Source organism: Parus major, chromosome 7, assembly GCF_001522545.3.
Source record: "Parus major isolate Abel chromosome 7, Parus_major1.1, whole genome shotgun sequence".
Lineage (NCBI taxonomy): Eukaryota > Metazoa > Chordata > Aves > Passeriformes > Paridae > Parus > Parus major.
Window position 1 is genome coordinate 26,675,750 of NC_031776.1, and position 19,369 is coordinate 26,695,118.

The 19,369-nt window shown below is 37.6% G+C and overlaps 1 protein-coding gene across 1 annotated transcript in view; it reads left to right on the top strand.

Moving 5' to 3' along the window:
• Window positions 1-19,369, top strand: part of SLC49A4 (solute carrier family 49 member 4) — a 70,228-nt gene that overhangs the window by 16,653 nt on the left and 34,206 nt on the right. Inside the window, exons 2-3 of the mRNA XM_015634676.3 lie at window positions 3,190-3,283; window positions 15,961-16,223. Coding sequence (XP_015490162.1) covers window positions 3,190-3,283; window positions 15,961-16,223 — 357 coding nt within the window. The remainder of the gene's footprint in view (window positions 1-3,189; window positions 3,284-15,960; window positions 16,224-19,369) is intronic.

Below are 19,369 nucleotides of genomic sequence, written 5' to 3' on the forward strand. Positions count from 1 at the left end.
ATTTCACCTATTGGCAGAAAATCTTGTTTAAAGGAATTTCTTCCCCTTCCCCTTCTAGCCATGTGTGAGAAACCTCTGACAGAAAGGGATAGAAACTTAATGATGGACCTTCCTCCCTCCCTCCAATTACTGCTTGCATTTACAGGGTAGAATTAATGAAGTTAATTACATCTACACAAAATCTCTTGGTTGAGTGAATTACTTAGATCTTTTAAAGTAGAGACATAATTTTCTGCAAGGTTCACAGGCTGTTTTTCAAGCTTGGTTGGTTACTTTGGTTTATAGTCCCCATGATGCATGGCTGCTATCTGAAGCACTCTGGGGTGCACCTTTTAGAGTAATACAAGATGTCAAATTCACTTTAACAACAACTGCAGCATTCAAAACAAAAAATACTGAAATAAATAAAAAGACTGGTTTCTAATAAAGATGAAAAGGAATTAATGTAAAGCAAAATAACAGGGTGAGGTGCTTAGAGGGTAAAACCATATTGTGAAATGAGAAAAGAAAATGCCTAATATGCAGCTTGTCTGACAGTCTTTTGTTTGCTTTGATGTCATCATTTTCAACATGCAACATGTTGAAGGACCAAAGGAATTTTCAGGGCTGTGTTTACATGTTAAGGTGGAAACAGAAAGAAAGGACAAAGAATAATCTGGGCAATCAAAACATTTTGAAAAGATACCTTACAGTAAATAGTATTCAAGATTAGGGCTTCAAAGAATGGAGACATCAGGCATACACGATTGTGAAGCTTTAACAGATAATTTTAATTTAAAATTATCTGATATGTGAGGTTGACATTAAAGATAAGCCTGAATTTAGGGCTGGAGGCAGACTTCAGCATCTAATTAATTTTTCACCAAATTGCATGTTGGGGGTTTTCTTAGGGAAATTTTTTGTGCAGATTTAATTTAAAACTTTCTTGATTTGTATATATTTTGGTTTAGGGATCTTAAAAATTAGAAATCAAATAGGAGTTTTTAATATAGCATCACTCATTTTATGTCCTATGGTGATTTAAACTTAAATTTCTGTTTCTCATTTACATCTATGTCCTGGGCTTGCCCCTGGGTTGCACTTTAAGTGGGGCCCCATGAGCAGCACCTTCCATGCTTCCTTGCTGTTCTTGTATCTTTTGAAAGGCAGAATGCAACGTGTTCTGTGAAATGTAGTTCAAAAAGAGCCTACTTTACATGGAAAATAAGGTGGTGTGTACTGTACTAGAGCTTTCCTGAAAAATTTTCAATAGCATTTCCTGATGGAAAACCTAAGGTGTTTCAAATAAAAGATTTGTACTTCAATTTTCCATCAATAAAATTCCAATCCTTACTGCATACAAATTTTCATTATGCACAAAAGCAGTGCTAACAAAGATTAATTTTGAAGAAGGAAAAAGCATCATGTATGCAATCCAGATATACATAATTGACCCCAGCACAGGCAGTATGGTAATGTGGAGTTAAATGTCACATGAAGACCTGTGGTGGCCCAGCAAACATAGGAACATGAAGATTTTCAACAGCCATATTAGATGGGCATTTATTTAGGGCTCTCTGAAAACACTTGAAAAACCAGTTTAACAGCAACGTTTGCTGGCTGAGCACAGAGTCAAGCAACTAAGTTGGGGGAGGCATTGGGAAATCCTACCAGGAAAGAAATATCTTTGACTGATGATACTTCTCCAGGGCGTTCGGGATGTGAGATGCCCTTCCGAGTCACATCACCACAGCTGGCATTCCTTGTGTTAATGACTGAGCCTTACCAAAGGAAGTCTCACTTCCATTTCAGCAAACCTGTAACTTAACTTACTAACTTATTCTCGTTTGGGTTGTTTTGGGATATGCTGATTGATAGAGAAACATGTCTTCGGTTTGGTTTGTGCAGTGTCCAGCACCAGGAGTTGCATACCCATGAGTGAGGTTCACTAAGAGGTCTCACAATATGAGCAAAATTCTGTCTCACCCAGTAAAATCACATTTTACTAAAATACATGGGGACAAAATTATTTAATGCAACTTTTGCTTGAATTGTACTGATCACAGGAGTCACTATCAGATGGAGCACTCCTCTGAAAATAGGCAGCTTGAGAAAAAAATCAAAATAATTTGTTTGATAGGTGACTTATCATAGGACAGGTTCTTTTACCATCTGTATTTTGGTTAATTACTAGTTTTACCTAAATGTTAGCAGTATTACACGTTTCTCATCATCAATAATTTTTATTATATTCTACTAAGACTATGGAAGCCTTTTATTTTCTGTTTGTTGTTGTGAAGTTGTTTCAAAATTTAAAACTTCACAGATGTGGATTTCCTCTGTGGTTTCTAATTTGTGAGTATTTATGATTTTGGTGTTTTGCAAGATTCTGGATTTTAGCCCCTCAGCTGTCATTGTTCTCTGCTGCTGATGGAAGCACCTTTACTGCAACAAACAAACTGCTGGCAAAAGTAATTGCAGCATGAAGATAAGGTTGTTTCTAATCTAAGCACTTCTCAGTTGAAAATCACATGAGGAAAAGACATATTCAAGGAATCATTCAATTTTCTAATGTACAATATTTACAACCTCTGACAATTGGAGCTGAGAGCAGCAAAAATCTGCCCTAATTGCAAGGACTGCAAAAAATACTTGTACCTTTTTCCCCCTGAATAAATGGTTGTTTCTTTGGGATGAAATGCATATCTGCATTAAGAAGGAAAACAATAATGGTGCTGTGTCTGTGCTCATTAAGTGGTTGGAGAAGAATGAACAAGTCCAGATTTTTCTTTGTGTCTGCTTAGATTTCAGATAACACAGTTGAGCGTGTTCCCTGATGCCTCTCATCCTGAAGGGAATATTGTACATTTTGATTATACTTTTATTACCACTTTTCACTTTCAAGAATGTCTGTAAAGATTTTGGATACTCTCCTGTGTGTTACTATGCCAAGAGTAAGCCTTTGTAATTTTGGAGTATAAGTGTAGAAATAACTCAGAATTTCATAATGTGTCTGGAATTTATATCAGCACCAAAGTGCTTATGATATGAAAGAAATATGAATATGTGTTATTTCTGTGTTATTTCATATTTTATGTGTTATTTCTGTGAGACTGCATGTAAATACATAGGTATATATATATTTAAGCAATGTTTCTTTTGCAACATTACTGATTTAACTTATAAAATACTATTGTTTTTTCATCTTAGGTCTGAGGGTAACAGTGTTACTAACATCATCCCTCATGGTGTTGGGAGCTGGCCTGAGATGTGTTCCAGTTTCAGACATAGAAATTAGGAAGAAGTAAGTGTTTTAATTATTTTAATATACATATTTTATTCTTTCTGCTAATATAATTTTTGCTGCTACTACAAAGAAATATTACTACAAATTTTCTGTATGAAGTTGATGTACCAAATGTTTGTTGTGTGGCCATGGGTTTACATGTTTCTTTGCTTCTTAAATGGATTTTTCTAGTCCTTCTTCTCCATAGTATCTGAAGATCAGAAAGCCCTTTACAACCTCGAGTTAATTTAATCTCACCCCATCCTGCATAATTAATATTAATCTGCTTTGCAAATAAGGAACCAGAGATTTAGTAAGATTCAGAAACTGGCCCAAGATCACACAAGGAGCCATGCCTCAAGACCCCAAAATAAGTAATTTGCATGCAAATGTTAAATAATTGGTTCATTTTCTCATATTGAATGTATGGGATCATGCCGTGAGACAGATGAATTTGTGCAAAAATGGCTTTTTTTCATGTAGTCTCTTCCAGTCCATGTTCCAAAGAGGCCTTGTACTTTTTCTGCAGTTAAATGATTGTCTGCTGTACACATGCACTTTATGAATTTGTGATAGAAACAGAATTCTTCCTAAAAATCACACAGACCAAACAGTATAATTGTTCCATCAATATATCCTGAATCTGGGAATCCTGATTAAGTACAGGAGTAGTGCTTGTTTTGTACAGCCAGGGAATATGGATCACTTGTTCACTTAACTTTCTTTTGCCTCTTAGTGTGAAGGAGGTGGGAGTATGCAGACATTACTACTCTTTCCTGCTACTTTAAGAAAGCAGTAGCACTGGTTCTTTGCTAGTTATGCTTGCATAATATGTAAACACTAAGAAAAGATCTTACAAATAAAATATTTTATGTGGGTTGGGTTTTTCCCCCTTGAATTCCAATCAGCTTGAATTCTACCACGCAGTGCTGGTACTACTTCAGCAAGTTGTTTGGGATTTTTTTTTTCCCCTTAGTATTGCTTAACCTGAAAATCAGCTTGAGAACCTTTTAAGCTGAAAAAGAAAACGTTTGGTGTGATGTTAAAAGCCAATGACTGGGTACTGTGGATAAAACAAAGAAATAGGTTCAGAGGGAGAAATGAGAAGGTAAAAAACACATGAACTGTAAAACAAACCTTGGTAAGTCAACTAAGAGCAGAATGTCAGGTAGGGGGGTTGCAATTTCAGTTCTTAGGTGCTTAGTGAGCATACAAGGAAACACACTCGAGGTGCTCCTGATGTTGGTTGCCCAGTGTTGCCCACTGTTTTGGCAGTTCAAGGACTCTGTGAACACGGTAGACTGAACTAACTGTGTTGTACTACCCTTCACAGTGACCCTTTTGAGGAAAATGCACTGCTTGGGTGGCCAGAAAGAGTTGTCCTCATTTTACCCTTAGTTCATATTTTCTTAAAATGTCAAGGGGTGCTTGACATGCAGTTTGTTCATTCTCATCAGTCTTGGGTTAAATCTCAATAGCTTTGAAATGGGACAGATGGCTTAAATGCAATGAAATGTGGTATTTCATGTAGCTTTTCATTTATGATATATACCAGAAGACATGTGCAGCCCTAGGCTTTACCAAAACAAGGATGAAGACTGTAAATACCTGAGAGTATGAAAATTCCCAAGTGAGATTTAGATGTGAGGCATCTTCGGGGAGTGGGAAAGACAGTTTCTACAAATTCTTATCATCTTTGAACAAAATTTTCCAGTGTAGCAGAAATTAGGCCTATGAAAACAATGAAATACATAACTTAGGAGAAGCATTGCAAGGAACAAAGAAAGGCTTTGGACTCTAGAGTCAGATGAGTGAGATGTATAAAACATGATGCTAAAATTTATTGAAAACTATATAGAGAATAAAGAAAAGAGTATGAGCAGAATACTGATGGAAAAGGTTAATTTCACATATTTGTGCTGTGAAAATATGTGTCATCTTCAGCTGAAAATGACAAATTTGCCTACTTATCCTACTCCCAAAAAAGAAGTTTTCAAGAATTGTAGCTCTACATGAGGAAGTAGCTTGATCTTTTACACAGTTTAATTAAAAAATCTACCAAGAATTATGGCCAACTCAGTGAAGCAAAATAATGGTTTTGAGTGAAGTTTCTTGAGACTTAGTAAATAATTGTACAGACCGTGTGATGTTATACCGCATAACTTGCCTTGTTTTGTGGGTTAAGGCTTAAGGCCAGTTTTCATCCATTATTTGAAGTGTGATACCAAAATACAGTAATATTTTTTAGATGAGCATTATTGCTTAATGCATTAGCCACAACTGGCTGAGCACCAAATTATGCACTTATTCTAGATGTGTATATGCATTAATACAACAATTTGAATGTTACAGAGCCTGTCAGAGGGACAAGATCACATGCAAGCTAATTGGAAGCATTTTAGAAGCCAGTGTAACTGGAATTTCTTTAAATGCTTTAGTGTATTCCTTCAGTCTGTGAGTAATCGGTGGGAATATGCAAAAGATTTCCATGAGACAATTCTGTCAGAGTTAATATACATAAAATTAGAAGAATGTTCATGAGGTTTGTAAGGCTTAGATTGGGGGTTTTGTACTTCATAGCAGTCTCTGCTCCCTAGGCTCTTGTGATTAACATTAAGGAGAGCTAGTAAAGCCCACCACCTATCAGAGCAGTCAGAGACATAAGGAAATCACCGTTAAGACTGACATTTAATCCTGGCTGCTTTATGTTCCTTATCTCAAACAGACCTGTAATATCCAAGTGTATTCTTAAGTCCCTTTCTAGTCCATAATTATTCTTTTGGTTGCAGTGTGTAATATCAGACTAAGACCATCTCCAGTCCTCTGAGTCATGTTTTAAACAGGGACCGTAACCTCTCTTCTCAGTACATTTGATGCCTATGCATATGAGGGAAAATTCAAGTTGCACATTTCAGTGTGTCTCTTGAAGCAGCTGTGAATTTTCTATGGTGAATTTTTGTTCTCTGCCAGTGTGTGACCTAAAACTGTATTGGAAATCCAAGCCAGAACTGCATAAATTCAGTGCAGGCTGAAGTGGGAGCACATGGTGAAAATGTTGAAGTGTGAATTTGCATGTCGGATGGAGGATACATCCTTTACATGTACTGATAAATCCCTTCTCATGTACAGATATGCTTTTACCTGCTTTCCTCCCCAGCTCAGTTACCTATGAGGTTAAGGAGTCTATCATACAGACAAGGATGTTAAAAAGAATTTTCCTTCTGTACCATGCGCTTCTGGGTTTGTCAGATGTGCCAGACATGTGACAGTAAATTTGACTTCTAAAAATAAACCCCTAAATCATTACTCCTTTCTAAATGTTACAGGAACTTCATTTTCCCCACCTATTTTTTTAGTTCATGGTTAATATACATCATATGGAATATAAAAGAAAAAAAGATGTTATCAAATTTTACCTTTTGCTGAATCTTCTTCTCCTCCCTGGAGGTTACAAGAACATCACTAATGCTTTTTTGCCTTCCTTTTGTCCTGTTCTTTCCTTTCTGACACCTACTTGTCACTGAGTATTTTCAGTGGAATCTTTTGGGACTTGTTTATTTTATCCTGAACATTAACATTACTGGGAGGCCATTTTTTTATAGACTAAATCAGAGTTGTGTTTTTCCCACGTAGCACTTCATACTTACCTCATATTCTGTGTTTAGGAATATATTTACATACACCTTAAATCTAGGCAAAAAGCTGAACCCTGTGAAAAAGTAGAGAATAAAATGATGAAATCAGCCCACAGCCATAAATCTTTGGCTTTTTAGACTGATTGTGTGATGTAAGACTTCTTAAAATGTTTTGAAAGACAAGATAATTAAACACATGGAAGTAAAGGATGTAACATAATTTGTCATTTGTATTGAACACATTAATTAAGCAATTTATTAGAACTTGTTATGCTGTGGGCTGGTAGTGTTTGTCCTTCACATTACATTTCACAACAGAGAAGTAGCTATTGAGGACCTTGAATTATGGCCGTGAGAGGATGCTCCTTGGCAGTAAGTACCATTAAAATGGTTGTTGGGAATCCAGCAAAATAGCACAGAGAATTACAGGGGAAAGAGAGTGGTTGTTTACACAGTTGTTTATAGGAGATACAGCAGTAGTTGGTAGATCCTCTAAACAGGTCTTTTTGTTAATAGTACCAGTTCTTAGGATTTGGAATATTTCTCTTACTCTTAGATATATTGTTGTGAACTCTTTCCTTTACTATATTTGAAGAGACACTCTTAGCACATCCGTGGTACATTTTGGTTCTATTAGCTAGTTGCACCCTAGTTTGTATTTTACTCTTATTAGACCTACCCTTTAATAATTCCACATTTTCCCATTTTCTGTCCCTGAAGGCCTAAAGAATTAATGGGATCATCTCATTATTTGTCTTTTCTGATCCTAAGGCTGCCATAAGCCACCATTCTTATGCATAAAAAATGCAAAGGGGCATCTTGGAAGAGGTTATTTCAGTGAAGGAAAGATATACTAGGATTCCCATAGTCCTTGGTAGTACTGAATACACTTGTGTGCTCAAAAAACCCCAAACAACCCCAACTGGAGTATCTGTGGAGAAGAGGAATTAAAGTATTCTAGGGAATGATATGAGTCTGTTAGGATAGGATGGTAGACAAATCAGCCTGTAAGAAATAAAGACAGAGTGTGCTGAGTGTTTTGTGCTCCCTACCTCACTGGGGAAGAGAAATGAAAAAATTATTTAATCTAAAGTGAGGGTCTGGGAGTAGAAAGATGAATACCTGTTTGTGTGCTGTAGCTCAGCAGCAGAAGGGGAAAGTGCTAAGATTGAACACTTTCCTGGTGCTGATGGTGCTGGTTTGTGCTGCAGTGCTGGGGGAAGGCTGAGCTGGATTAATCCATGACATCAGAAAAATAGGAAAGTGGCAGAAAAAGGAAACAGGTCATTCATGAGTAGGTTCACATGGGGAATACTTAATTTTTATGCCCCTGTAATTTAACAGTTTATCTTGTTTTTATTACTTCCACCAGCTTCATCTTGTACAGAGGGTTTATTTTTTAACCTCTGCTCCAAAGCATTTATTTTAGATGAAAGGTCCTGTGAGTTGTTTTTAAGTGGTTATGATTTTTTCCAGCTTTGCTTATTTGTTGATGGTAGTGGAGGGTGATTTAGTGTCCCTCTGGCTGTCCAGTGGTCCTGCCTGCCATGCTCAAGCCTCGTGTCCTGTGATGCACCAGCAGCTCCTGATCAGTGCCACCACTCAGGGGCCAGCCAAACGGGCTTCTCCTTCAGCTGGAGCAGCCTCAGTGGAAAAAGGAGATGACTTGGCAGTTCTGGTCATAAAATCCCTTTTCCTTTTGCTCCTGTCCTGGACTTTGGCCATGGCACTGTGGGTGTCATCCACCTGCAGCCAGTGTGGCTGCTGAATTAGCAATTTACAGACCCTGTGTAAAGTCTTGGAGTACATTAAAAGAAACTGAGAAAGGGCTTGGTATTACAGCAGTATTTAGTGGGCAGCTCTTCTACAGGGCCTCAGTTAGTGCAAGCCTGTTCTGGAAGGGAAGAGAATTTATATTCTCTGTGGGATATTTAGCTTCATCTCATATAATGGCAGGTGGTGTCCTTAACTGTAGAACGCTTTTAATTTTTTAATCACGCTGAACTCTTTGCCTTAGTTTGTGACTCATATTATGGTGGCTAATTTCAGTCCTTAAAGAGTTCATATTAATTGAATTTATACAAAGTTGCTGCATTATAATCAAAACACCCTCTTGCTCTTTCATTTTCTTAAGAAGAATTATTCAGGAATATTTAAATAGGTCTTGTTTATCCCATTCCTTAATTTGCTGCATCTCCTGTACACTCCTACTCTTTTACTAAAAAATCCTACTTAGGACCTCTTTTGTACTAAGTAATCCTAATCAGCTTTCTGCCACAGCAGCCCAAATAGCAGCCAGTCCTGGTGCACTTCCCTGATATTTTTTTTTCAGAATGTTTTGCCTCATTAGCCCATAATGTAATTGCCTACTTCGTGTTTACAATGTTGTGTACTTTGGGTCTGTTCATATTTGATGAGCGTGTCGTCTATTAGTGCTGCTTTAAATATTTCTTCTTTTAGTAATGGGTTTGTGGAGTTGGTTAGTTTTAAAAGAAAAACAAGAAAACAGAACTTTTAATTAAAAAAAACCCCTCAGCTTTGACTTCATTGTGCCCTTATCTTTCAAACCTGGATAAAATGAAGATCCACAGCTGTGTGCCAGATGTGTTGGCTGCACAATAACGCAGAGTGAGGATGCAAAGGAATGTGTCACCACAGTGCCAGGGGGTCTCACTGTACACCCACCTCATCCCTCTTCTCTGTCAGGATGTCCGATGGACACCTCAGACTTGTGGCCTGAGATTGCTGCTTCCTCCCTTTGCAAATCCTTGTTTCTCTCGGCAGGCTCTCAGTAATAAGTTTTGGAGTAACTCTGATTTTCCAGTCCTTTAAATTTAATCCAAAAACTCACTCTCGTTTAGACCATTGTAAATGTGTTTTCTGTTTTTTTTAAGTGTGGGAGAAGAGATATGAGGCTGGGGTGCCTGGGATGGAGATGTTGTGCTCCATTCCAAGTCCACTCCCATAATGGTCTGACTGACTGTGCTGTGTGGTTCATACAGGGGTAAAACATGAGTCTAATTCTTGATGAAAATGGCTAAATTTGCATTTCTAAGTTTTCTCTTTTCTTTTTAATTCTATTTTTTGGTGATAATGTACCAAACAGTGAGTCAGGCTTTCTGCTTGTAATAATATTTCTTACTGATGGGGGGAAAACCAGCTTTAAATTATCCCACATATCAATGATTGCATGCATCAAAAACAAGCTAAAAAATGCTAATGGCCTCAACCCATGAATATCCAGAAGAGGAAAATAAAGCTTTTGTAGTATAAATATATAATTTAATGAAAATATTGAAAGGAAGTACATTTCCATGAAATTCATCTATCAGAATGTTATTTTTAATAGATGAATTCATTGCTTTACCCAGAGATATTTTTCTTTCCAGTCTTTTTCCAGACGTAGAGCCTTACTGTGCTCTCTCTGGGGTATAAACAAAATATCATTTGCATTGGTTCTCCCCATACTCTGTACCAGTGAATTGCACTAAAGCATGAATTTGACCTCCCTAATTTTCTTTGCCTTAAAAGTGCCTGAAAAAGTTCAACTTACTAGAAGGTTCTTCTGTTGTATTTATTTTTGTGAGTTTAAAAGGAAAAGCTCTATCCACTTCTAGTAACTTGATTGTGAAAAATCAGAAGTGGTTCTTGAAAAAGCTAATGTTGGTTCCCTCTGAGGTATAATCAGTCTTCTAATATATAATCTGGGTAAGTCTATGGCTTTTCACATGCTTTGTTTTTGGCAAGCAGTTTGCATCACGTCAGTATAGACCCTTAGAGTAGGAGGTATTTGCTTGCTTTGTTGCCATGTAGTGACACTAAATTCAATAGCACTTCGAAAGTTCTGTGAAGTCCTCCAGTGGAAGGGTCTCTTTTATTTACTTCCAGGAGTTCCCACAATCGGCTAATCACTACACAAACCTATTTGTCTTCCAAATTAGCAGGAGTTGAACAATCTACTTGTTTCAGTAAATGAAATTGTCAGGCATGTGAAAGAAATATTAGCCATCCATTTCTATAAAACATCAACTTTATCCAGAATTGCTTTTTGTGTTGTTGATATTCACAGTTCATGTACTAAACTTTTCCATAGTAAGTGGCACACTGTAGAACTGTCTTCCTGCAGAATAAGCTCTCTCAATGACTTTGTTGTTCCTCATGCTTTGCCCAACAGTGGCAAAACTGAATTGCAGTTTATTTTTGTTGCATTTGCATAGAAGTTTAAAAGTGGGTAAGTGGTCAATTCTCATGGCAGCCAGAGGGAAAAGCATGGTAGAAGTTTCACCAAAAGAACCTGCACCAGAATCATGTCCTCTCAGGGCTTTTGAAATGAGCTTTCCTCTTAAGGTGCAAAGGAATTGAATTTTCCAGTCAGTTGGGGTCATTGTGTTCAGAGAGTCAGAGCAACAGCCTGGGGTTGACAGCCCTGCTCTTCAGTGTGTTATCTGCCAAAGAAAAGGTGAAAATGCTTTTTCCACACTGTGAATCTGTTAAAATACTGATCCATCTTCTCCAGTTTCAGCCTTCCCAGAAAAAGTTCACTTAATATATCTTAGAACTGAGCTTTGGATATTTAAATCCATTGTATCAAAAGTAATTTTTTGAGTTCTTCCTCCAGTGTTGCCTTTTTTCCCCCGAGTACAGAAACTAATGAGATTTTCTTTCATTTAAAATTCTCCTAAGTCCAGGCATTAGACACACAGTGGTAGGAACACAAAGCGTCTGGATTTTTTTACCTAGACAAAGCACTTATGTAACACACAGCTTTTAAGTAGCTTAACAAATCCAGTACCTGATGTGACTGTGACCATGCATGCAAAGTTTCAACTTGTACAAGGAAAAAAAGAAAAATAAAGCTGACTGTAAATGGAAATGCTTTCCCATCTTAACTCTGTGGTATTATCATCAGTCACCAGAACCTTTTTCCTGTGTAATCTCACTTTTTTCATACCTGGTTTGCTCAGTGATACTGTAATTCCAGCATTTATAGCCTTACATGATTTTATTTGCTGCTGCCTGTTAGACTATTGCAACAAGTGACTGCAAGAAGTGAATAAGGCAGGTATTACCAGGTCAGTTCCTGATACTAGTATCAAGCCTTCTCAGGAAAGTGATGAAAACTGCATAATTAAAGTTATTTATGAGGTGACTTGATAAAAAAATTGAGAAAAAAGTGACAGTATAGTACAAAAAGAGTTTTTCTTCTCTAATTTCTATTGCTGTATTTGAAATGTCCCTTGTACTGTATTTTTGCACTTCAGAGGCCAGTTTAAGGAAAAAAATTGATCTTTATTTTGTGCAAAAATTTGTGTGTGCGCACATATATGTATTTTCTTAGACAGATACGTACCTAATGTCTAAGTTATGATGCTCTGGCATGTGATATTTCACACTACCATTAACTATCAGTGCTCAAATAATTTTTTTTTGTTTCTTTGTTTTTTGGTGGTTTTTTTTTGGTGTTTTTTTTTGTTTAAAAGGGCTTATAAAGGGCTTGTGTTCTTGCAAATTACAAGTTTGACAGAGCACATAAATTCATTAGCAGGGAGGTCAGGTGTGCAAAAACCTTGACATATCAAAACAAGTCCTGACCTGGCTACTGAGACAGAAACAAATTATTTTAGATAGATACTTACTTCCCCAGTTTTGTTTTAAGCTACAGTCATCAATTATTTTGTAAGTCGAGAATGAATTTCTGGTGTAACTTTTTTCCAATTTTCCCTGTCATAATTGTGATTAAAAAGCCTTCTGCTCATGTTATTCTCTGTCATTTGACCTCAATAGCTTTCTAGTTTTTGATACATGAAAATAATTAAATGATGATTGGATAAATAACACATCTGAAAACAGCGCTGGGTAAATAACAGATGAACATTACACTTGATAGTGTAATGAGACTGAAAAATGTTTTTCCATCTGGGTAAGATCCTGAGCTAAAGTTATCTTTTCATCCCTTTCTTCAGGAAAGAGAAAGTTGTGCAGAATGAAATTGGAATAGTGATGGGGAAAATGCAGTTCCTCTTTGCACCTTTTCAATAGCAGAAACAGGAAGAAAATCAGGGGATAACAGAAGCAAACCTCTCTTGGTCTTAGAGCAATTTTTAGCATTGATGGTGTATGAGAGGAGACTCATGGGCTGTGAGACCAAAATCTAGTGCAGTGCTGATAAGATGTTGTAACAAACAGCAAAAAGCCAGCAATACTGTTGTGCTCATATTTCTCTGTCAGGTGGAGCAGCTGCTACATACATCTCCCGGAGCAGCAGCTTAGTAAATGCTCTGAATTGCATTTTGAATCTCTCGTCGCTGCCTCTCTGGGGAAATGAGTTAAGGATGTGTAGAAGAACCATGCAAATAATCTTTTTCTCAGGAAAAAGTAGCTTAATTCAAGCCAGTATTGAAAAAGAGATAAAATAGGGTTTAAGCTGTTATCATATGTGGAGATATTTGAGGTCGTAATCTGTATTTTGATGGCTATTTAGGCTGAAAATAGTCTTTATTAACTCAAATATGTTGAACTTGAGAAATTAAACAATATGAAGATAAGAGATGCTCTACCCTGGATGATAATGTCAGGCTTGCTAAATGTGAAAAATGCAAATCCATGTGAACAGAGCACACCAGCTAGGAAAAGGCTGGAGAGAGAACAGCTAGGAAAACACCAACAGAAGATACCTTGAGAGAGGCAAAATTGCTTCACCCTTTGGGAAAAAACCAAACCAACAAACCCAGAACAACAAATACAAAAAGGTAATATAGAAATAAAATTCTGGATTAAGTTGCTACTTCCTCTGCTGGGATCTGCAAAGTAAAATTAACATTTGTTGCTCCCTTTGAGTATAGAGATTGGTTGTAGAGCTTTATTCAGATGATGGAGTTTGATAGACATACTGTAAATCTGAAGTACATGGTTAGAATATGTGTGTGTGATTTCCACAATATATAAATCGTGGGCTTTTGTTTAATGGTTTGTTTAGGGGTATTTTTACAAAAATTTTCTTCCTCTGTCAGATGAAGTGCCTACATGACCACAGATGCTGCAGAACTGTTGTAGTTTTTTCTAATTTTACTGAGTTTTATTTGCCTTTAAGATGACTACAGAGGAGGCATATTTGAATTAAAACAGTAGTACCAGAGTGGTGCCAGTGAGCAGAAGTGGCACCCAAAACTATAAAGGTTATTTTGTGGTGACACAGTTTTGTAAACATACAGTAACAAGAACACAATTTAAATGCTAAATTTGCTTTGGAACAGGAGGAAATAGTAAAATAAAATCGTTATATGTTGCAGTAGTTACCTCACTTGCTGCTGAAATGCAGTTGTTCCTGGGGATGTGCCATAGCTCTGCAAATACCCTAGAACAGTTTAAAAATTAGAGAATAATTTACTGTAGTGAGATAAGTAGATTGAAAATACCAAAGTGCACAAGGATACGTTGGTTTGTCCTGAGTACACTGGAGAGTAGCCGTAGGGGATTGATGTAATGGGTCCTTCAGAAAAATACCAGAGCATTGTTTATATAGTACTTTTTCTTTATTTAAAATGATTTCATTTTGGTTTAGCGTGTGTGACAGTTTAACAAGCATTGACAAGGCCTGACCATGCTTTGGTAATGTCCATCTGAAGCACATCATCAACACCAGTAATGAAATCTGTCATTTCTGTGTGAGGATAAAAAAAAAAATCCAAAAACATTGAATTGCCTATAAGTAAGAGTGGATATTGTTTCGGTCCCAGCTCAGAAAGAGTTTCCTTCAGATGATATATGATAGTGCTTCTTTTTTCTGTATATTTTTATAAATTTTGTTTAAAATTTTAATTTCAAATCCACTGAGAATCAGTAGTATCTATTCCTTTCTATTGCAGTCTATCTTGTTAATTCGATAAAGAGTCTGTAGGCATTTCTTTTGCATATTGTGTTCCTTTGTGTGCTTTAAAAAACTCCTGCTACACTGTATATTATTCAGCCATTTGTGGCTTGAAACACTGCCTAAATGCTGGCTTATGTTTCCCCATTTTTAGGCCGTAGCTTTTTATGTCTCACAACTCAAGTCTTGCAGCAATAACACTGAGTTCCTGCGATGGTTAGAATAACACCACCCATTTGAAAATATCATCTGCCACCACTTTATTGCACAATGAATAGATTTACTTTGGAGGGTTGCAATATCTCATGTGACTTTCTAGCTGTTTTTTAGACATGAAGCTTTTATATAAATTCCAAAATAGTTTTGCCTTCCATGGCTCTTTTCTGTTTGGAAAAGTCAAAGTGGAAGATTTCTGCCTGAATTCCATGTATAGGAGGACCTTCAAAAAGTTTTTTCTGTATTTGTTCATTGTACTAATATTAAGCCAAACTTTGCAGAGACTTCACTGCTTGGAAGTACTATCTATGTTCTGTCACCAGCCTTATCTGTTAAATCCCAATGAGTGTGAAAAATGAGAAAAATCTGGGTTTACTTGGCTGTTTCAGCAGTATGTTGAGAATGGCCAGATTGCTGGAGAAGACGACTGTCTTGGAAACCCTAACAGCCCGGCCTTCTCATCTGTAGGCACATAGAGCTCATCTGAGTGTGTAAATAAAAATAAATAATGCAGTGAAAAAATATGCAGAGTATTTTGCTGAAGTGTTTCAATTTTGGATCTGCCATAACTAATTTAAATCTTCGGTTGGAATTTATGCAGGCGGGAGGGTCAGGTTTACAATGTTTGTAATTTAAAGCTTTTCTCCTACTACACCTTTTCTACTTTTATATCCTGTCATGATACCTTTTCGTTGCAAAGAAAGTCCCTTTTATTCCCTTTTCCTTTTCTGCTTTGAAGAGAACATTTGCTTCTCCATTTATATGAGGTAATGAGAAGAGAGTAGCTCCGGATTCTTTAAATCAATCTAATTTGGCTACTTTTAGTGTATAGAGTATCCTTCTTTTGCACAGGACCTTCATTTCTTTGTGCGGTAGCTCCATCTCCAGCACTCGGTATCTCACACGCCTTTTTAATTAAAAAAAAACCCCAGCAAGCAATTGTCATCCAGAAGGCCGTGGTGTGTTCTCTCTTTCAGGCTGATCCACGGAGGGCAGCTGTTAAACGGCTTGGCGGGGCCCACGGTGATGAACGCGGCTCCGTTCCTGTCCACGACGTGGTTTTCTCCGGACGAGCGCGCCACGGCCACGGCCATCGCCTCGCTGCTCAACTCCCTGGGCTCTGCTGCTGCCTTCCTGGTGGGGCCTCTGGTGGTGCCACCTCCCAACGGCACAGCTCACCTGCTGTCACAGAGCAACACCCAGCACATCAAGGACCGCATCGAGGCCATGCTCTATGCAGGTGTGGGTCAGCCACAACACCTAAAACCAGAAAATGTACATGCTTTCGTTGTGGTTGGTGCTTGAGAACCACTACCCTCTAGTGGCTGGTTTGCACAGGATCTAATTTCTGGCTAAGGGAAAATAATTAAGTCGGGAGGCTTAATTTTTTTTTTTCCTTTTGTCTAGGAAAGGTTTTAAAATAGCCTTTTGTACTAACTCAAAAATAAGTAATTCAGTTGTTTGTATCGGCTGATTTTCGGAGAAGTGTCTTCTTAGAGTTTCCCTGAGCTTCAAAACTAGTTTTTGCTTACTGAATTTTCATTAAGAATATGTTTCCATGACAAGCTGGGTTTCTTCTACTGTTTCTGTAAGGATGGAAATTCAGTCATCTTTTAGCATTAAATTATTTTCTGTATTATCTGAGCCTTAATTTATGACCTGCATGTGCCTTTCAAATGTGATTAGATTATTAATATTTCAGAATCTACAGAATCAGAAACATTGAAATTAAAACATAATAAATTTTGTTTTTAGCTAAAATCACATAATTCTTACTGGTGACCAATTTCAATGAAGTGACAACAGTTTAGTGGAAAAAATCACTGATACAAAATTCACCTTGGATAAAACCTGGATTTTATGTCTTTGCTCTTTTTATTGCAATGGCTTCTATGCCTCTTCCTGCCACTTAGAAAAATTAGTAGCAAACTTTAAGGAAACAGGGTTGATTAACTGGTTTAAGCATCTACATTCTGAGTTTTAGTGGATATAAATTGGTACAGCATTAAGAGTTGCACATCTGATAGGGATTTTCCCCTTGTATAATTGCATCCTCTGAAATTCAGCCAGGAGTTAGTCCTAAGTGTTCTGGAAGTCCTAACATATATATACTGTGTAGTTTATATAGAGGTTTAGGGGATTGAGTTGACTGTTTGTGATCATTTATTCCTGGACATTATTCTTAAAAATATTTATCAAGTTAATATTCCTGTTGGGTGAGGGCCACTTTAATGTTTGTTTTAAAGAAAATGCAATAGAATTTGGATCATTACTTTAATTATTTTTGAGTAACCTACTTCTTACTGGACTCAAATGGAACAACAAGGAAATTCAGGTTGGGCTAAGCCTTTTTCAAAAGTAAATATGATGTTAGGCTGTGAAAATCTTGTGGCAGATGAAAATGGCTAGTGTGAAAGAAGGAGAAATGAAAGCAAGTCAGGTTTTGCTGTCCTGACGAGCAGTAGATAAGGGGAGGAAAACTGTAGCAACTAGAGAAGTGCTTTAGCTCTCCCTCTGTAGATTTTCCATGGAGAGGGAAGAATTCATGTGCCTAGGAAAATACTGTGTTGTGCTTGAAACCACTGGTTTGAGTCTGGTAGCTCTAGAAATGTTGCCTTCAGCAGTGCATTAGATTCACATTCTCTTCTGTTCTCTTTTGGGAGGTTTTCCTAAGCATTTTCCTCAGAAACAGGGATGGATGTTGCCACCAAGGTTCAGCTCTTGCCCGCCTCACGTCTAAGCATGGCTCTTTCTACCTTTCTGAACTGGCAAGGGTGTCGGAGCACCCTTGTAGACCTGTTTGGGATCACTGGTCCCAGCAAGCAATGATCCTACAGCAGCTCTTCAGCTTCCTAGGAATTGTGTTTTGTCACTTAGTATTTGAAAGTGCTTTGAACAGAGATGGGTTCTTTGTGCTGGTGTTTGTGTCCTACGGGACGTGTATTTTCAGAAGCTGCAAACCCTGTAGCTTTTCAGACAATGACAGAGAGCTGCTTTGTGAGCATTGCTGGCCTGCAGTGAATCACAGTAATGATGGAAAACCTCCAACTGGTTTAAAATTGCAAAGAACTGTTGAAGAGGAGTTTGTTTTGAATCCTTCATGGTTTTTGTTCTTTCTCAGCTTAGCCCTGTTTCCCTGGAGAGCTGAAGGCACAAGTGTGCTGCTGACTGCTTCCCTGTACTCTCTTGTGCCCTATGGGCTCCAGAGGTGGAAGGACAGCTGCTTCATGGTGGGTGATAATGAACAGACAGCTCTGTTCACCTGTGGGACAAAAAAATGCCTGCTAGGTGTGATAGGGTACTATTATTTGTCCCCTTAAGCAGCTGTGCAGAAAACTTGGCTCAAATTGACTTCATAGATCAGTAGTAAAGGTTTTGCAGAATGTAGAAGAGCAAGAAGCTGGGCCCATATGTCCCACTTCTTCAGCAAGTGTGGTCAGATTTGGTATGACCTGTCCTTGCAGATACTACAGGAAAGCCAGTTTCACAGGGTAAGCACTCTGACTTTCTAAAGAGCTTGTTGCTTTTGTGTGAACTCGTGTTAAATAAGCAGCCTCCAAAAGTTAGAAGGTGTCTTTCAAACGACAATAATGATGTAAATTGTTAACTTGGGATCAGTAGTGTGCCAAGAGTGTGCAAATTTTTTTATGTTTAATCAAACATGATTACAAAGCAGTTGCTTAAAAACCCATTCTGAAATTGCTCTGTTAACCCTAGTCTCTTCTGTGTTTTAATAAATTGCTGTTCCTTTATCTCAAACATAGACTAAGAGCTCAGCTGAATTGCCACAGCGTCTTTCTGTGTCATCTGTGTCACTGCACATTCTGGTTCACAGCTCAAGTAGTACAGATGTAGCAGATCAGGATTGAATTGTATTATCTGAATTGCATAAGGAAGCATGAATTATTCTGGACTGCAGCCAGAGCTTTTGGCCTTGTGCTTTCCTAAATATCAATGTAAAATCATTATTTGTTTTAATTTTTAAAAAAAGTGTGTGTGTAAGGGGCCCTCATGTTCCCTGGAATGTTCCCACAGACCAAAGTGGGGAGGAGGGTTTCTGGAATTGAACAGGATTTTGTGCTAGGAGTATCCTGTCGGAAGGAAAAATACTTTGTTTTCAAGGAGGCTTGTGGTTCTGTAAACATTTTTTTGTTTATTTATTTATTTATGTCTTTCTTTCTTTCTTGTCTGTTTGGGGTTTACACAAGCATCAGGGTGCCTGCTTCCTAGGCTAGGATGCAGGCATCTCATGTCACATGTCACTGTGGTGTGGAACCCAGCTTTTGTGAAACATTCCAGTTTCACTCCTCCTCAAGTACACAGATTTGTACATATCTGTGTCTCTGCACACTAATTTATGAGCTGCCCTATTCTGTGTGCTTTGCT